Source organism: Zingiber officinale, chromosome 8A, assembly GCF_018446385.1.
Source record: "Zingiber officinale cultivar Zhangliang chromosome 8A, Zo_v1.1, whole genome shotgun sequence".
NCBI classification, from domain to species: domain Eukaryota; kingdom Viridiplantae; phylum Streptophyta; class Magnoliopsida; order Zingiberales; family Zingiberaceae; genus Zingiber; species Zingiber officinale.
The window spans coordinates 10,338,883-10,357,390 of NC_056000.1; the positions used below are offsets into that span (position 1 = coordinate 10,338,883).

The 18,508-nt window shown below is 36.8% G+C and overlaps 2 protein-coding genes across 3 annotated transcripts; both read right to left on the reverse strand.

The window, feature by feature from the left end:
- Positions 1-8: 8 nt before the first annotated feature.
- LOC122007854 (10 kDa chaperonin, mitochondrial-like) lies at positions 9-4,304 on the reverse strand. 2 transcript variants are annotated; one of them, XR_006119134.1, is made up of 5 exons: positions 4,075-4,304; positions 2,599-2,738; positions 1,553-1,647; positions 1,289-1,358; positions 9-1,051 (listed from the first exon to the last, which is right to left on the reverse strand). XR_006119134.1 is itself a non-coding variant. In XM_042563381.1 (3 exons), the coding sequence occupies exons 1-3, from the start codon at positions 4,177-4,179 to the stop codon at positions 1,599-1,601; spliced, it is 294 nt and encodes a 97-aa protein (XP_042419315.1). In that variant the 5' UTR covers positions 4,180-4,303; the 3' UTR covers positions 1,431-1,598. The 2 variants fall into 2 exon arrangements, 1 of the variants encoding a protein (XP_042419315.1); XM_042563381.1 differs by lacking the exons at positions 9-1,051; positions 1,289-1,358 and having other exon boundaries at positions 1,431-1,647; positions 4,075-4,303.
- A 2,036-nt stretch (positions 4,305-6,340) lies between these two features.
- LOC122011466 (cyclase-associated protein 1-like) lies at positions 6,341-13,122 on the reverse strand. Its single transcript, XM_042567861.1, has 11 exons — positions 12,683-13,122; positions 11,579-11,747; positions 11,411-11,475; positions 10,108-10,414; positions 9,875-10,019; positions 9,637-9,746; positions 9,465-9,520; positions 9,288-9,344; positions 8,615-8,758; positions 6,570-6,750; positions 6,341-6,489 (listed from the first exon to the last, which is right to left on the reverse strand). The coding sequence occupies exons 1-10, from the start codon at positions 12,959-12,961 to the stop codon at positions 6,664-6,666; spliced, it is 1,419 nt and encodes a 472-aa protein (XP_042423795.1). The 5' UTR covers positions 12,962-13,122; the 3' UTR covers positions 6,341-6,489; positions 6,570-6,663.
- Between the last annotated feature and the right edge of the window lie 5,386 nt (positions 13,123-18,508).

Genomic DNA, 18,508 nt, shown 5'->3' on the forward strand with positions numbered 1-18,508 from the left:
GGGTCTTTCTTTACATCCTCTTGTGGGACCTTTTGATAACCATGCACTGGACGACACAGAACCTCCTCCTAACAATGACTATGACTCTCCAACAGCTTCGACCTGTTAAATGTTTGGATGCATGCATGCAGCATGCCAAAGAGTTTTCAACTAAAGAGACAAACCATCCAACTTACTAGTTTCTTGACAATTTTGTACACGAAGAGAAATGATTCCTTTCCAGACATGAATATTTTAGTGTGAATAATTTATACTTCAATTATATTCGATTAGAGGAAAGTCGTCATTTTTTTTTTTGAAAAAAAATAGTTTTGATTTATTTGGTTCAAGCTGTTGGCCTGAAAACCTTTCTGGTAAATAGTTGCTCAAACCATGCATTTTATGTACTTTATAGTATGAGCAATAATTATTGTCCATCTAACGAAAGGAATTATTTGTCTTTATTAGCTATTACAAATTAGAAGCTATCGAGTAAGGTTTTGTATTTATACATGCAAACCACAAATGTCATATCGTATGAGGTTAGTATGTGGCACCCTTCAAGATTCACCTAAGAGGTTGTGTATGTGGTCAAACAAGGGCTTTTTAAAACAGTGCTCATGGGATTATTGGCTTATTTAAAGCTATCTTCTTTCGTATAGGCTTAAAAAGGCAACGACTTCTCCCACTTTTAAGAGATATTATTAATAAATTTCTCTGAAAAGGACGAATCTATCCATCTCTCTTTAAGAAAATCTTAATCTAACCTCTAGAAATTTCATCCACTGACTCACACGAGGATAGCTGGATCAACGCCCAGTTTGATTAGGACAAGCACTATGACATTGCCTCATCAATCAATGTTAACAATTATGAAGACTTATTCATCTTTTAATCGAGCAGCCTTCTTAGATCAGAATTCAATATAATCTAAAGTAATATTTATACTTACCGAAAGTTAAACCATACCTTTGATGGCTTATCCGAGTATCCATTCGACTATACCCACAAGATGTAGATCTACCGTCCAAACCATGCCAAAGGTGGACAAGATACCCAGTAATCATCGGCCCTGATGGGACAAAAACAAAGGATAGTAAACTTACGACAAATTTTAGAATAAAAACAATGTATAAATTTTAGAATAAAAACAATGTATTATTTTTTCCCTTTAATTTGGTGTGGAAGTATATTGTATAATTCTTCTATCTATCGATCTTTTTTTAAAAAAATTTTTATCACAATCAATCTTTACCTTTATGTTATTTTAAAAAACAGATAAAGATATTTTAATAAAGAGAGATTATACCAGGGCACTCGATGAAAGAGGAGCAGCAATATTAAAGATTTGAAGATGAGATTATCAGGCTCCACTAAAACTGCATGAGTTAAACTTCACGTCAGTAATTGCGAACGGAAATGAGTTCTCTACCAAGGCCAAGCCATGACAGTTTGAAAATTGAAGTCATCTTAGATAATATTGAGTTTTTTCAAGTCCCTAATTATTGCCAACCCAAACGTTTCCAAACTCAAAACTCAACCATACAACTAGTAGCTCCGAGGAAAGACTAACATTCAACTTTTAAGCCACTCCCAAAACATCAAATCAAAGAACTGTGTCAGTCTTGAATGGTCCCAAGTACGTCATCATCCCGGTAAACATGATACCTGAAACACAAGCATGATGGACATTAGCACCATATTTGCCGGAGTAATATTGCTTTAAGACCAATTCGAAGGGCTGATCACCAAACCAAACGTATGAGAGTTTGGTATCTGGTTTTGAGACTTTAAAGAACCTATCAAACACTTTGACAATTGTAATGATAACTTAGCATATAACAATATAAGGAAAACAAAGTCCATTAAATAAAGAGAAACGTGATTTGTAATAAACAATGTTTGCAAAAGAAATGGAGACAAATTTGAAGGTAAGCTTGGGTACATCAACACTATTGAAGAAAAAATTGATTCTGCTCCAGCAGAATATTTAGACACCCAAAACTAATATTACAGCAATAAATTAGCATGTTTCACTGATGATGCTGGCAGTTTAAATTGGGTATTCTAGATTATAGTAGATTTTACACATCTGTTTAGACGATATATTCAACCTTGATTAAGCCTAAGCCTTGCGGTTGAAGGGAAATTCAAGTTGACTTTTTGACGAGCACATAAATTGCACAAATCCATTCATTACAAGTTCTTGCTCGTCGAACATAATACACATGTAACAATAGCAGTGTCTAATAAAGACAAGTACTAAGTTTGTTTCTCATCATAATCAAAATATTGGTCCCTCAGATTCTCTTAGCTCCACCTGCTGATCAGACTTGACATGATTGAAATGCAATCAAATTCAACTGTTGAACATCAAATTTGAACACCACCATGCATCGCCTTATAAGATACATAGTGATGGAAAGCTTAACATGAGTTTGTGATCAGTAGCCTCAAACTGAATTCAACAACTGAAGGTCACAAGGGCAATCTAATTTTTGGTCACAAGGGCGGGGAATACAGGAACCAGTTCTAAAGCTATGCTTGATGTAACAAACAATAATCACATTAAACATACCTGATAACAAAGAATAAAACAAACAAGAGAATTTAACATACTCTTTGTCACCAAGTTTCACTTCAGTACCACCATATTCAGGCAGTAGAACCGTGTCTCCTTCCTTCACAGAGACAGGGATATGATTGCCGTTGCTATCATGTAAACCGGGACCCACTGCCACCACTTTACCAGAGTTGAGCTATGAAAAAATATATAAGATTAATACAAACGATAACTACTAATTTAAAACTGACAGACAAGTGCATCAGCACAAACTGCATTATGCACAAAAGTGTTACACATCTTATATAGTGAACTAAATATCATCTTCATTAGGTTAAAAGAATAAATGATTGTAAATTGCAGTTATAAAGGATACCAAAGAAGGCAATATAAAGACCCCCAAAGAAAGCTAAATGGTTCCAAATTCACTTCCTTATTTCTGTTTTTCCTCTCTGGAAGTGTTAAATTACTTTTCCACCCAAACCTTCATCCAGCAGAATTCATCTGGTCACAGTTTTTCATAACGCTTGCTACCCAAGTGCAATTTTCATACACTTCTTTTTATTAAATACTTAATCAAGCTCCAATTTCTCAGTTGCATTTTCAGGGGGAAAAGTTATACATTTAGAGTATCTATCCAGAAAGAGATTTTGAATTGTTTTATTGTTTTAGTTTCTAAACTTTAGGTGGATTCATTATAGCCAACTGGATAATCTGAGCACTCGTTGACTGCCAAGATCAAGATTCAAAATAAAGATATTTAATTTGACCAAGTAACCAATGCAATTGCCTAATGATAACGAATATGAGATTAACACTTCCAAAAGCTATAACCAACTCCCTCTAAACAAGAGTACAACACTCGCTAGTATCTCCCACCTTGTCACAATAGTTATTATCAGTTGCGCTATATATGATTGGTTCCTGTAATAACATTCCCACACTACTTTTATTAAGAGCTGTAAATGTTTCTTATTATCTAACTCTCAAATGTATAATCCAAACACAAATTTATTACCAAGAAATGGACCTTTCGAAGAAACAATTAAGTAATGCATCAATAGTTATGTATCTTAAAACTCATTTTAAGACTAATGAATCACATTGATAATTTAAACCCAAAGGTCATAGAAAATGATAAAATCACGATGACCAGGGTATCCACACATCATTGTTGACTTCGTAGACAACTTATTATGCAATTATTTTTCTCGGACCAAAGGCAGGAAGATTTTACATCGATAAATGATAAAGTAGAATGTCGTCTGAGATAAATATCAATCTGACAACAAGGATTGATACTTTCAAAACCGCAGTTATGGCAAAAGAAGTCATTTTACATTCACTGCCAACAAAAAAGTACTCGCCGGGTTAGAATAGCGAGGGATAAACGCCTCGCTCTTTCCACCCAGAAAAAGGGTGAAGAAAAGGCCAATACGTTGCAGAAAAAATAGAAAAGAAGAAATGAATAGATGGACAAGAATATGACTAGAAAAAAAGAAGGCCCGATTGAGTTGGAAGATTTTGCTCACCTTGGTTGTCTTTTCCGGAAGGAGGATTCCAGCGCTGGTCTTGGAAGGTGGAACGATCTTCTCCACGAGGATGCGGTTGAGGGAAGGAATCAAACGCTTCGCCATTGAAGAAGGGAAGTTGAAAGCAGGACGACAACGATGACCTGAAATTTAATGGCAGGACCTGCTCCAGCCGGCAGAGGGGTTTAGGGTTTAAGAAGGTTCTGGATCTCTCTACTGGTTCTTCTTTCTCGCTAGGACATTTACAAATATGTTCCCAAAAGATTCGAATTTTACTTAAGATTGAATCTTTTTTTTATGCGAAATTATACTTTTTTTACTTGAGCCCTTGTTTAACAGTTAGAACCAGACGCATAGCGGCATAGGGCAATAAATGAATCAAATATGGGTAAATAAGTTTAGTATTCAATTTGATAAAAATTTATTTATGTTAATTTAATATATACGAGATCAATTAAATAAATAAGTTTTAACAATTCATTTAATTAAATAAATAAATTTAACATATATCTATTCAACTCGTTAATGTTCGTAAATAATATTTGTAGACAGTGTTCGTAAATAATATTCGTGAATAATATTCATAAACAATGTTTGTGAATAATATTTGATCTTGTCCGAAATGGGTGAGTGAAAGTTAGGGAGATGGTGGTTTCGTTGACCGGATGTGGGTTCCGTTTCACTCTGTAAAACAAACGACGTTAGTACTGAGGCGAGGAATGCTCCTCGACGTTGACCCTCCTACGCTCAAATCAGTCACCGAAATGCGGAAAAAAGTGGTACAGTAGTAAAATTATGTACAAATGTTAAATCACGCGTACCTCCACCGATGTTAGATCCTCCTTTATATAGAGTCCTGGTGGGCGACGTACATGCTTCTTGAGGCATGAACACGTTCTCTGATATGTTCGTGGGCACATTCTCCAACATGATCGTAGTCATGTTCTCCAACATGTTCGGGACCACGTCCTCCACTATGTCCTATGAAAGGATGTTACGAGGACCACAGTCATGCTACTTGGTCGAGCGGATCAGCCACTCGGCCAGGACTACGCTCTGTCCACGGTTAGATCCCGCTACTCGGCCAAGCGGGTAGTCGCTTGGCCGTGAGGACTCAGCTCTGCCAACTTTAATTGCCCTTCGGTGCGGTTTGTGTAGTAACATGTCTTCCTCCGTTCGGACTACATATCTGGTTTCCCTCAGCGTCTTGATAATTACTTGAGCGCATGCCTATGGTATCCTCTCTAAGTCGGAAGGATTACGCTTGGACCTATCTCCCGCCAATCGAGACCTATCTGTCCCAAGCGGTGGTTACATTTATCCTCCATTCAGCCCTTTGACACTTGGGCATTGATCATCTTGACTTTGACCTCCACCCTGACGGTTGATCCCGTGTCAGGTGGACCTTCTCCTATCGCCGTATTAATATTTATGAATAATTTTCCTGAATCTATTTATAAATAACAAAATTCATTTACTAAATAAATTTTAAAAAATTAAAATAAATAAATAAATTTATATTATCAATCTTCTAGTTAACTAATCAAAAAGTTTAAAAATTTAAAAATTTTAAATAGTCAAATAAATTTAAATTATAGATTAGATAACATCTAAATGAATCAACCTCAAATCAAATTCAAATTTAAAAAAAATAAATCAAACTTGATCAATTATTTTAATAAATTGATTTATTTTTTTAAACTCTATTCAATTAACTTATCAAATAAACTTTAACATCATAACATCTAACTCAGCTTATTTACCGTCCTATGAGACATACAACGCCGCGTGATGACAAAGCGACACTTTGGGATCTCAACAATTTTTCAATTTATGAAAATTTAAAAAGTATAATTTTAAAAGTAAAAAATAATAGTAAACTTACTGATCACTATATTTATCTCAATTTTTTAAAAGTATTTTTTAACCCTTACTTTCGAGAATTACTATAAGCCTTATCTTACTAATTTATTATCCTCCATAATTGAGCTTTCAGTTTGCCACATGATTTTTGAAATAATAGTTTACCTTGTATATGTTAATGAATTCGTTTGGAGCAAGTGGGTTCGAAAAACATACAAACAATCGAATAAAAAAATCCAAGTACCAAAATCTTCCAATTTCCTCCATACTTCTGCACCGCATGAGAATGATACATGATTCAACCATAATTCGGAACAATGCAACGCCAAAAGGAAAGAGAAGAGCAGAGAAATTCTAATTAACATTTTCATGAGACATATAGGAAAATTGTTCTTTCACCAGCAGTAATGGAGCGAAATTAACAATAATCATAAACAAAATGATATATCCTTCATCAACCATCAATGCAGAATGTGTGTTATTTGTAACAATTCAAAACTCAATGTAGTTTAAGTAGCATCGGAGGAGCAGACGGAACATAAACCTAAACCCCTGGGAAAAAAAATTAGATGGTAGTGACTGCAATAATGAGACAGAATACAAGTTTAAGATGTGACTAAAGATTAACTTACTATAAAATGGTGTCAAAGACGATATAATCTTAATATTTCTCAGCTAAATTAGAATGCTTCCAAAGGCAACAACAAAAATTGTTGTAAAAGATGTTCAAGCTCCAGAATGAGAGAGTGGTGATGTTGTGAACTGGCCATCTTTGTAAGTGTGGATAAACTGCTGTGGCAAGGGATGCTCTACCTACAATCATAAGGAAAATATTTGAAATACACGTACAAAACACATTGCTCAAGCCAGACTATATGATAACAGTACTATTGTGTGTGCTAAAAATCAATTACAAATTGTTTGCAATCTCATTTATCTGCTTTTGATAGGTTTCAAAAGTGATTTGCAGCTGCATTTGCAGATGTAATGCTTCATCTAATTATATATAGAGGTGTCAAACTGATCGGCCCTAAGCCTACCCATGGTCCAGCTCAACATGGAACGCTATAGGTCACACCACAGTCTAAAGGAAATGCATCATGCCAGACTATGTCCGATCCATGATGTTGGTTTGTACTAGGCACAGAGGTTGGAAGCCCGTGCCATGCCCCATCCACCATAGGATCAGCCTGTGCACGGCCAAGATATCAATTATTAATATTATATTTTTTATAAAAAAAATATTATTTAATAAAATATCATATTTAATGGTAGTTATTTTAGATTTTTAATTTTTTTTTAAAGAAAATGGGCTTGCTTGGTAGACTTGGGCTGAGCTAGGCCCAACATGACACCTAAGGGTCATTGCTTCAAGCTAGGTTGGGAGTTGGATCGTTTGGGCTTATGAAAAGCAGACGGGATCCTCTGGTCTCGCTTGCCCTGGTCCACCCCTGGACCAGGGGCAATGATTGGAGGGATTCAATGGTCCCCACCTATTTAGCAGATGGGGACCATTGAATCCCTCCAATCAGTGCAGTGGACCAAGACCTGGTCCGCTAAAAGCGGACCAAAGGATCCTGCTTTATGAACATGGGATAGTTCATGCCTAGCTTAGCTCTCATTGCTGTGTCGGGCACCACCCACTAAAACTTCCATGTATGAGTTATATCATTCTACACAATTAGCATCAAAGTATTCATATCCTCCTAGGAAACTATGGCTATGTTTGGTGAGGGATAATCGGCCTTGTAATGTAATTTTGATTACGTTACAAAATTGATTACTTTATTTGATACAATTTTAAAGGTATAATGTAATGTAATTTAAATTACAAAAAGGTAATAAAATTTTATAATCTGAATTACAAGGCCAACAACATGTAATTACATTACAAGCTTGATTACATTATCCTAACCAAACATAGCCTATATTTCAATGCACATACTTGTATATTACATATACATACTAAATATAGAGGGATTGAGAAACTTAACCTGTAAACAAAACTTAGCTAGGATCAACATTGAGCTAAAACATATACCCAAAGCACGTATACAAGTTAGAACACATGAGAAGTACACCAATATCAAATTATGAAACAAAATTATACGGCACTGAGTAATTTTTTACATTGTAAAAGGCTATTGATTTTAAGACTTGTCATGATTATTGTATTTGTGTGAATTATGCCAGTGAGGGTAATGACTTAGATACAACCTATGAACTAAATGAATGATCTAAGACAAGAACAATTATCATGCTAATATAGGCACAACTTTGCTAGGTAAGATCTCAAATAAATATCTAACACAGAATGGAATAAGAATTGAACAAAAATTGTGATTCTTCACTGAACTCCCACTGACAACAACTATAACCAAGTTAAAAACACACCCTTACTGAAGAAAAGTGAAATACTGTCATACAGGGAAAACATAATATGACCAATATGCTTTTTACCTGAGACGTCTTAGTTATTTATAAAATTAAAATGAAAGATACTATACAGTTATGTTCAAACCAACAAAATTTTGTTGCTTGAAATTGTATTGAAGTTCGATTTTCAAACTTACAACCGAAATTCAACATAGAAAAAAGGTAGTAAACTAGGGCAAAAGATAATGTGTTTCTCCTTACATTAAAATAACTTGAACATCAAGAAAACAAAGAAACTTACCCAGTCACTATTAGGACCTGCATCTGGGACCAACACATTAATATCACTTGACTTAGCAGTAGTTATAGAAGCCCCAAGTGAATCATTGCTCAGATATAATTGGCAGCCAGAAGTATTGTCTATCGATATAGTTGGTGCACAACTCTGGATACACGAGCATTGTTCAGAAAAGCAACAAGGTATCAACCCTAGTAAATTAGAAAACTAAACATAAGCACAGTCATGCATAATTAAGAAGTCTACTCAACTGGCTTCCAGCATAAATGTGGGATATGCTGTTGTGTTTACCAAAATATACAGACAATCAATGATGGAATATTATGCATGAGTCTACGACATTATATTGGATATAACCCCTCAGAAAAGATGAATGTACACCTCTAATCTAGAAACATGTATGATAAAATAATAAGCTTATCCAACACTCTTCAAGCTAGAACATAGATGTTATGCTTTAGTTCCTTATTTTCTGTTTGTTATTTTTATTCAGTTGAGTTTTCATTTTACATGGTTTTATTTATGTCTGATGAATCCTTCAATTTCAAATGCTCCATCTGACTATTTTGATCCAACCTACAATTTTCCAGAACTAATTCCAATTCAATATAATTTTACTTCTGGAAATCTGAAAAAAGAAATACCTCACTTTGCTACACAAGAGATACTGTCATACCTGACATTGCACTTCAACACCATTGCAGTTTACAATTTCAAAAGCAGCTACAACCTCCTAAATGACAAACATGAACAAAAAAAAAAAAAAATGAAAACACCATTTCTCCATTATTGTACTGATACAAGCTGATTGGTGAAGTCAATCAGTCCAGGCACAAGAATATTTTTCACTAACCGTGAACAGGACCCCCATTTTAGTGCATTTATCAACAGTTATGTTATTCACTTTTCCTGCATAACACAATCAGGTGCAAATAAATAAATAAATATAAAAGGACACTGTTATATTTCTGCATGTATAAATATTGCAAATTACACCAAAACTGAAGATAAAAATGAAGAATTGCCTTTGACTTGTAATACTGAATCCTTGCACCCGTATATGTATACAGACTGCTTTGTGTCACAGTCTTCAATAATCAAGTTCTTATTTCCAATGTGATTTTCAACTGCCCATCTGCCCAAAGTATAGTTTTATACAATAATTTCCAACAAAAAAACGTTGAGCATAGAAAGACAAAGAAATTCAACACTGGTAAAGCTATTAAAGTCATGAGAATTTTAGGAAGTTGAAGGTAGCCTCACTTGCGTCCCATTTGGAGCTCCAACTTGGGGGGCACTTTGGTGTTTGTAAAAGAACTGGCACAACCACCTTTTTCAGCTGAGGCTACTGCACCACTTCTATCAACACAGTTTTTAGTCTTCATATCATCTGTAACTTTTCTCAAGCCTATGAAATAGGGAACAAAATCAATACCTCTGACTATCACTAGGTTAAGAAAAAAGGAGGCAAAAAACTGAGAGTTTAAACAATGGACCTGCAGTTACTGAATTTCCTGAATTGATTTCTTCGAAGACAGCAGACATTCCTCCTCTAGGACGTGATTGTACAGTTTCTGCGGAAATAAGAGGAGCTTTTGGTGGTGGTGGTGCACCAGGGGTGCTTGATGTAGGAGCTTTTATGCTTGAAGAAGATGACGGCAATGTTGACACAGCTATGCCCCAAGCAGGACCCAGGGGGTAGAAGTTCTTTACATAGTCACACAAGCCAGGGAAATACAATTCCTTCATTGACTTTGCCCAATTTATATGTTCTGGTTCCTTATTCTTATATTCCACAAGAATCTAAATATTCAAAAAAGGGATATTATTTCACTGTAAAATAAAGAAATTGATGAATAGAGATAAATAGCTAATACCAAAATGATTGTAGTTTGATAAATTAGTAAAAGCAAAGAAATTTCCTTCTCAAAAAAAAAAACAAAGAAATTTGTAGTACTGTATTTGTTAAATTTATAAATTGTAGACTAATATATGGAAGCATGTGTTAAATTATAGCCTTATATTCTAGGAATTGATGAAGTTGAAGTAGGTTACGAACTAACAAAAAAATATAAAAGTATGACTATTAAATTAATTTAATGTTTGGACTTCAGAGAACTCTTTTTGCAGACTTTAACATACTGGATTTAGACATTGAAAGTGGCTAGGTCTATTAGTCACGCATAATTGCTTGCTCCCCTTAGGACTGTTATGGCATACAAAAGCTAAGGCAGAGTGTGATAAGTTGGTGAGTCCATTGGATGTTCTCATGCATAGGATCTATAGGAACAAATGGTTGTCTATTTTTCTATTTGCAAAAGGTATAACAGTTAATGGGCACCTTTGTTAGTTCACTAAAATCTACTTTGATTGTCAAATATTGGGATTTCAATAGATTATGGAGATCAAGCTACTAATTTGACTATTAACAACCACATCTCTACATAGCATGAGTATTGATTCCATATAATAGGAAGTGATAGATATTATGAAGCAAACCGAAATACTTCCCAATCATAGTAGTAGGATACTTAAAAATAATAAAAGATATACACAATGAATGTAGAACTTCTATTGTCCATTTTTTTTAATATAGAAAAGCCTTATGCCCAAATCTGACTGCTTTAGCTTATGACTTAGTCAAAGAAATTTTCCATCCCCTCCAAACAATCTTCAACTATCCATTTTAACCATAAACTGAAAAAAAAAACATTGTAATAAATGAATCCCTGATTCTTGATATACAAATTCCATGTCACTGGTTTCTACATATATAACAAAGAGTAGCCCTGTGCTTACCTTATTGCTGTAGAATTCAGCCATTTGCCAGCTTTCTTCTAAATGTGCACTTGGCATTCTCATGCCTAGAAGTTGGCATTTTTGAGGATTGAAAGCAAATTACTCAAGTATCATCTGTTGATAAATTAGTAAATATGCTGATGAGGGAAGGATTACTAATATACTAACCACAGTCCTTTCCTGTGTAACCTATCCAAGCCAGAGCTGTTAAACTATCAGCAACTGCTTTTAAATGGTTGAAATATTCAGATCGTTTCCCTTCGGTTAGGGAATTGGCTTTGGCAATCACATTATTGAGTGGCCTCAAAAACTCTGCCGTACCAGCAACACCTGGATTCTGCAGGCATCAACTGAATTTATAAGATCCCTAGAAACATTAAGGAACTAGAAAGATTACAGACATCACCTGCTTCTCAAGGAAAAATAATTTAACTAACTAATTGAAAATAAGGAATGTGAACAAATTAAGGAAGTTAGCAAGAAATGAACCTGTTATTTTGACAGCTAAGTGCATTAAGTTTTGGAGCTAAATGTGGTAATAAGGTGATAGAAATAGCATTTTTGTATGCAGATATGAAAATCTATTGGTACAATATGACTTTAGCTCCTATGTGGAAAGGATTTCCAAATGTATAACACTATAATTTATGTTCCCAGTCATTCCAAGCTGCAAAACTGAGTGGCCAAAAACCTTTTGCAACAGAAAAACATAGCAGATGTAAGACAAACACCAGTCAATAACTTCTTTAATCAACATTGGACGTACCTAATTTTCTGTAGGTCATCAATGCAAATGTACATTTGCAATCGTGTGAAATAATGTTAGCAACATTGTCTTAAACAATTCACATAAAACGAAACAAATAGTCTGACACGTTGTTACATTTCAGCAACCGTGCTTAATAAGCTTCCCTCAATGAATACAACCTGTTTCTCAATCAGCGGTGGGGAAAGCAAATGGAAGTATGTGGGGCCAATTAACCTTACAATAAATTTTGATTTAAATGTAATCAGTTTTTGAGATTTTTGTAACCAACATAAATGTATTGTTTGACTCCATCTATTATCCATTCATTACTCAATTATCAAATCACTGTTATTAAATTTGTCTACAGAATCACACATTGAATTGGTTTAATATTCATTAAAATTGTTCACAGTATATCATTGCACACATTTTATCGGAAAATCAAAAAATTTGAAGAAAGGTGAACGGAAAATGGCTAGCGATCGGGACTCAGGATCTAGAAACGGGACTGGAGGAAGACCAACCTGGCAGCGCTTGGACTTGACAATGAGCTGCTTAAGCACCGAGAATGCCTCCTCCATTACTTTCGTCGCGTCGAGAACCTCCCCGCCGATCTTACCCGCAGCCTCCAAAACCCGGCCCAAGGAATCCGAAACGAGATCGTCGAACGCTGAGATGGACGTATCCATGGCAGCGTCATGGCAAATGCTTCTGGACGAGGCTGCGGGGGAGGGTGGCTCGGCGGAAAGCGCCTCCAGCCGCGCCACGGCTACCTCCAGCCTCGTCATTAGCTCTTCCTCCATATTTGCTTCCTAGGGTTTGAGCCGAGGATCGACCTCTGTCTCCTTGTTGCTTCCGCCGAGGCCGGAGCTTCCCCTGGCCGATCCGAATGAACTGCGACGGTAGCTCGCTACTCGCGGTTCCCGGTTCGCAAGGAGACGGTTTCTTTGAGCACGAGTTTCGTTGCCGTGGCTTTCTTGCACCGAACTCGACCCGAGTTTTTCGGGTCATCGAAGATTGCCCGAACCCGATATCGATCGTGCAGGAAATTTTACTAATTATATTTTGAACTTCATGAAATAATTGAATTTAATGATCCGATTTAAACGGCAGAGTTGAGCATCATCCAATCAATTGATTTCGTTGGCTGCAATCGATAATACTTACCTCATGGTGCATAAGTACTCAACTTAGTGTTGACATCATAAGATCTAGAGTTCTAATTTTAATAAAATCGAGGTAATATCTTCTTTATATGGTAGTCATTATTTTAAAAACTAGTAGCCACTTGTGATTTACCTCCTCCTTATTGACCTTGGGACGGATTGGCGGGGGGCTGGTGGCGAACGTATTCGTCTTTTTACCACCATAAGTACTCATCCTAGTGTCCCTTTGAGACAGTCTAGACGTGGCTAGCATATGAAGTGTTGTCATCATGAGGTCTAGGAGTCGAATCTCAACAAAATCGAGGTAAATGTCTCCGTTATGCGTTAGTCACTATTCCAAAGGCTAGTAACCGCCCGTGATTTACCTCCTCCGTGTTAGCCCTGGGACAGATTAGCGGGGGCGCTGGGGGCGAGCGTATTCGCCTTTTTGCTACCATAAGTACTTAGCCTAGTGCCAGGGGGACAAGGCTGAATTGGTTAGTGCGGAGCAGAGTTGTTATCATAGGACAAGAGTTTGAATTTTGATAAAGTCGAGCAAAAAAAAGTCCTCCTCCATATTGACCAACTACAACTTCCCGATTTACCTCCTCACAGATGGTCGTGGGGTCGACAGTCTGGGATCGCTGGGGTGGCGGATTCTACCTTTTTTGCTATCATAAGTGTTGGAGCAATCTAGGTGCCCTAAGTTTTGATGTTTGGGCAAAGGTTTAAGTTAGGTTTATTGTTGTATTTGATATGCATTGTGAGTGTGCAGGATACAGGTACAAGAAGGAAAATCCAAGGGTGAGTCTTGGCGGTGTAAGTCCAAGCATGTAGTCTTGGCAACGTAAGTCCAAGTGTGATCTTGGAAAAGGAGGAAAGTCCAAGGATGAGTCTTGGCGGTGTAAGTCCAAGCATGTAGTCTTGGCAACGTAAGTCCAAGCGTGACTTGGCAATGGATGAAGTCCCGGAGGTGCAACCTCTTGGCAAAGGAAGACCCGACAACAATGACAAGGCCGATGGAAGCTCCAAAAGGTAAGACGTGAAGGATGGGGAGGCATTCGAGGGACGCAAGGCTGATGGAGGAGGCTAGAAGGCTAGGTTTAGGTTGGTCGGGCGAGAACGAGTGCTGAGTGAATGTACTCGAGGTAAAATCCTAGAATTAGGGTTTACTGTAGCAGTACTGTAGTGCACTGTAGCAGTACTATAGCGTTACTGTAGCAGTCGACTGGTGACTGTAGCAGTCGACTGGTGCAAGGACCAGTCGACTGGTAACGGGCAAATCAGCTTACTGATTTGTTCCAAGTTCTATAAGAAGGAGCTTGGAATGGCCGGCCAAGGTGACGAAATTAGACTTGGTTAAAGCCTAATTAGTAGTCACCAAAGTGCTCAAGGATCTCTTGTGTCCAAGTGTTCTTGGTTGAAGTTGTGGTGAGGTTTCTCCACCCACAAGGAGCGGTTTGAGCTAGCCGGAGTTTCCGGGGACTAATCCACCGATGGATTGAGGGATCGTCCACCTTACGGACAGCCGTGGAGTAGGAGCATCATCTCCGAACCACGTTACATCGACGTGCATTGGTTTGCTTGTTCTTTTCTTTATCTTTAGCTTTCGTATTCGTATTCGTAATTTGTATTGTATTATTCCGCTTGCGCACTAACGAGTACGTAGGAAGCCATCGATTTGGGTGAGACGTTATTCACCCCCTCTAGCGGATGTCAAGGTCCTAACAATAAGTACTCAGCTTAGCGCCCCCGGGGGCATGGTGTAGTGATAATGTATTTAGGTTGTCACCCAGGTATCTACGATTCGATCCTCAGTTATGACATATTTATAAGAATTTTCCCTCCAAATGGAGCGCGCAATCAAAAAATACTAAGTTTTTTGGTCGCCCACCATGAACACTTCCCGATTTATCCTGATAGCCGGTGGGAAAATTTTGTTGGATCAGACCGGTCACCCCAAGACTAGTCAACGAGTCTAACTGGATTTATCATAAGTACTCAACTAAGTCGTTAGAGTATAGTGGTAAGTAATTCTGTGTGTTCCTGGGCTATGGTGTAGTGGTTTAGTTGTCATTCAGATATCCATGATTCGATTCCCAACTACGACGTATCTATAGGAATTTTTCTTCTAAATGAGACGCGCAGCTAATGGATGTTAGGATCCTGGGTCGCCCAGACGAGTGCTTCCTGATTTACCCTAGCGGCTGGTGGAAAACTTCTGTAAGACCGGATTGGTCGGTCCAAGTTTTTCGATACGTGACTCGGTTAATCATTTTTTACGACGTATTTGTAGAAAATTTTCCTCCAAATGAGACTCGCAACCAAAGGATATTGAGTTTCTAAGCTGTCTGTCACAAGTGTGTTTCTTAAATTATCCTGATGGCCGGTAGAAAACTTCCATAAGTCGCCCTAGGTTCGACGATATTTGACCTGGTTAATCATTTTTTTCATACATTGCCCCCGAGACTATGATCAATGGCGTAGTCAGGATCTTCAACTACCCTGGGCTATTGTTATTCTATGACTGTGCTTTCTATGATTTGCTACTCCTTGATGCAGCTCTGGTCCTTCTATAGAGGAGGCCCGGGGCGGGAAAAAAAAAATCCAAAATAAATTTGGGCCCCAATTACTCAAGGCCCCAATTACATGTCTAAAAAAATAAAAATAAAAGATAATATCAAAAAATTCTGAAATATGAATTTGGGCCCAACTATTCAAAGCCCCAATTACATGCCTATAATACATAATACTAAAAAATAAAATTTTGAGCCCTCTCAAATCATGGGCCGAGGGCCATCGCCCAGTGCCACCCTCCTCTAGGGCCGACCCTGCCTCGATGCATCGAACGACAAATAAAAGAAAACCCTTTTTAAATTTGGGCTCAATATATAAGTCTAAAAATTATTAGGTAGCTAGATTTGAACTGAATATATAGGCCTAAAAATTATTAGGCTATTGGGTTTCACTGGGATGGAAGCCTAAAAATTATTGGGCTGCTGGATTCGGTCTCAATATATAAACCTAAAAATTATTGGGCTGCTGCGTTACGCTGCGCTAGAGCCAGGTAAAGCCCAGCCTTGGCTACGCCATTGACTATGATGCAATGGAAGAGCGCCCAGTTCAGTTGTCATCTAGACACCCACGGTTCAAGTTCTAGCTATGGTGCATTTGTAAATTTTTTTTCCTCCGAATGGAATGTGCAACCAAGGGGCGCTGGATTCTTGGGCCGTCCACCACGAGCGTTTCCTAATTTACTCTAGTGAACAGTAGGAAATTTTCATATGGCTGAGCCGGTCGTCATAGATTTGACGATATCTGACCTAGTTAATTATAAGTACATCATAAATCTGTCCAATAATGATATAATGATCAGATCTTTCGAATAATTAATGAGATATTTGAAAAATCAATCTTAACTTCAAGGTAGTATAAAAAAGAATATTGACGGTTTAGATGGACTTCTATGAGTGTTTATCGGTTTATCTTGATCGTTGATGAAAAATTTTCATTGAACTAGATTAGTCACCTTTAAAATTAATCGATTAGAATAACTAAATATCTAAATAATAATAATAATAATAATAATAATAATAATAATCTTGAGTCCTTGCTAAAATTCATCACTGGTCAATTTATCTCAGGGTCGATAGAAAATATTTATTAACGATTAATTAGATCATAACAATTAAATACTTATTATAAATAAAATAAAAATAAATACATTCGGGGACAATCGATCTCGAATGAATCCGATAATTTTTTTTTTTTTTACAAAAGGGGGAAAAAATAATAACACGAGTACTTATATTAGCTGACAGTGTTTTATTTGAATACGCAATAATACCACTCTCATCAATATTTGAGGAAACGATTTGCTTGCGTATATGTATGGCTTCTATATAAAATCTCTTACCTTGTACTGCGCGCTCTAGTTTTCCATGAATTGTGATTAAAGCATGTGCTCGATGTTTATTCAAAATACGACCTAATGGTCGACGAGTTGTGAGAATCAATAATTTGTATATTTAAAATGCATAAATATATATATTTTTTACATTTAACTCCTGTTTATCACGTTTGACTCCAAAATACCGGCAGTCATTTTCATTTATAATGGACAAATTAAAGAGAGGCAGAGTATACATAAGACACGCCTCGATGACAAGTACGTCTGTTCACCGGTTTCACATCGAAGAAAACTTAAAACAAAAAACAAAAAAAGTTCATTTTCGTAATTTTAATATCCAACAGAGACTTTTTAGACGTATGCGTCAAATTACTTTGGCGCACGTGCGGCCACGTAGAGACTAGTTCCATGGGGGGGCGTGTACACGTTGCCACTTGTGATCTCCCACAGCGCTAGCGTCCAAAAAAGATTTTAAAAAATAATAAAGTAATTAGAATACTCGATTTGTCCTTCTGTTTTTTGTTTTGTTTTAATAAAAAATCTTCTTAAATTCAATTCGTCCAACGTGAAAAATTCCAAAGTTGATTAAGCCCGATCAATTAATCTATCTAACTATACGTGGATTTATTCACCAAACAAAATTGATTAAGGCATGATGGTACAACCCCAATCAAACATGAAGAAGACCCGACGTGCGGCCATAGTTTCGTGGGCCCGCCCGGGGGATCAATAGATTTATGATGATCCACAACTTGTGGTTCGCATTCACGAGTTGGTAGTCGGCAACGTGTCTTTAGTCGCGATTTCATTATTCACACGGGGAAAGCGACGTCCTAATTGAACAAAACAACCGCCACGCTGATTTTAAGTTTTAACCTTCGATTCGTTAAATTCATTTGACGAATTAATATTAAATTTCCTTCCAAACTAGATGATAATTATAGTAATTAATTAGCTTCATCGTTTTGATTAAAAATCAAACAAAACATAATTAATTAGCCATGTCCATTGTCCATGATCTTAGCTCTCAGTCTAAAACTAAGTAATTGATCGAAGTAAATATTACTGGTGATGGCTGTTGAGGCTAGCAGACGCTAGTTCATACGCATACCATGCGTCAGGCGGCTTGTCGCCATGCCATTCTCTTAATTAGTCTACTTGACCCATCCTTATCAAGTTAACAATGGATTAATAAAGACAAAATAAGTCACCGTCGTAAAATGTTTGTATTTTCGGTCTCATTTCAATATCAGCTGCTCTTGGCGTCATCCTTTTGAACTACAATATACTCTTTT

What these genes read in the sequence shown, in the direction of transcription:
- LOC122007854 (XM_042563381.1), bottom strand. Translation starts at nt 4,179, where the DNA reads ATGGCGAAGCGTTTGATTCCTTCCCTCAACCGCATCCTCGTGGAGAAG. An exon ending in TTCCGGAAAAGACAACCAAG is followed by an intron (nt 2,739 to 4,074) that starts GTGAGCAAAATC and finishes ATTTTTTCATAG; the next exon opens with CTCAACTCTGGTAAAGTGGT. An exon ending in GTGAAACTTGGTGACAAAGA is followed by an intron (nt 1,648 to 2,598) that starts GTATGTTAAATT and finishes CTTGTGTTTCAG; the next exon opens with GTATCATGTTTACCGGGATG.
- LOC122011466 (XM_042567861.1), bottom strand. Translation starts at nt 12,961, where the DNA reads ATGGAGGAAGAGCTAATGACGAGGCTGGAGGTAGCCGTGGCGCGGCTG. An exon ending in CTGAATTCTACAGCAATAAG is followed by an intron (nt 10,415 to 11,410) that starts GTAAGCACAGGG and finishes TTGAATATTTAG; the next exon opens with ATTCTTGTGGAATATAAGAA. An exon ending in AAATGGGGGTCCTGTTCACG is followed by an intron (nt 9,345 to 9,464) that starts GTTAGTGAAAAA and finishes TTTGTCATTTAG; the next exon opens with GAGGTTGTAGCTGCTTTTGA.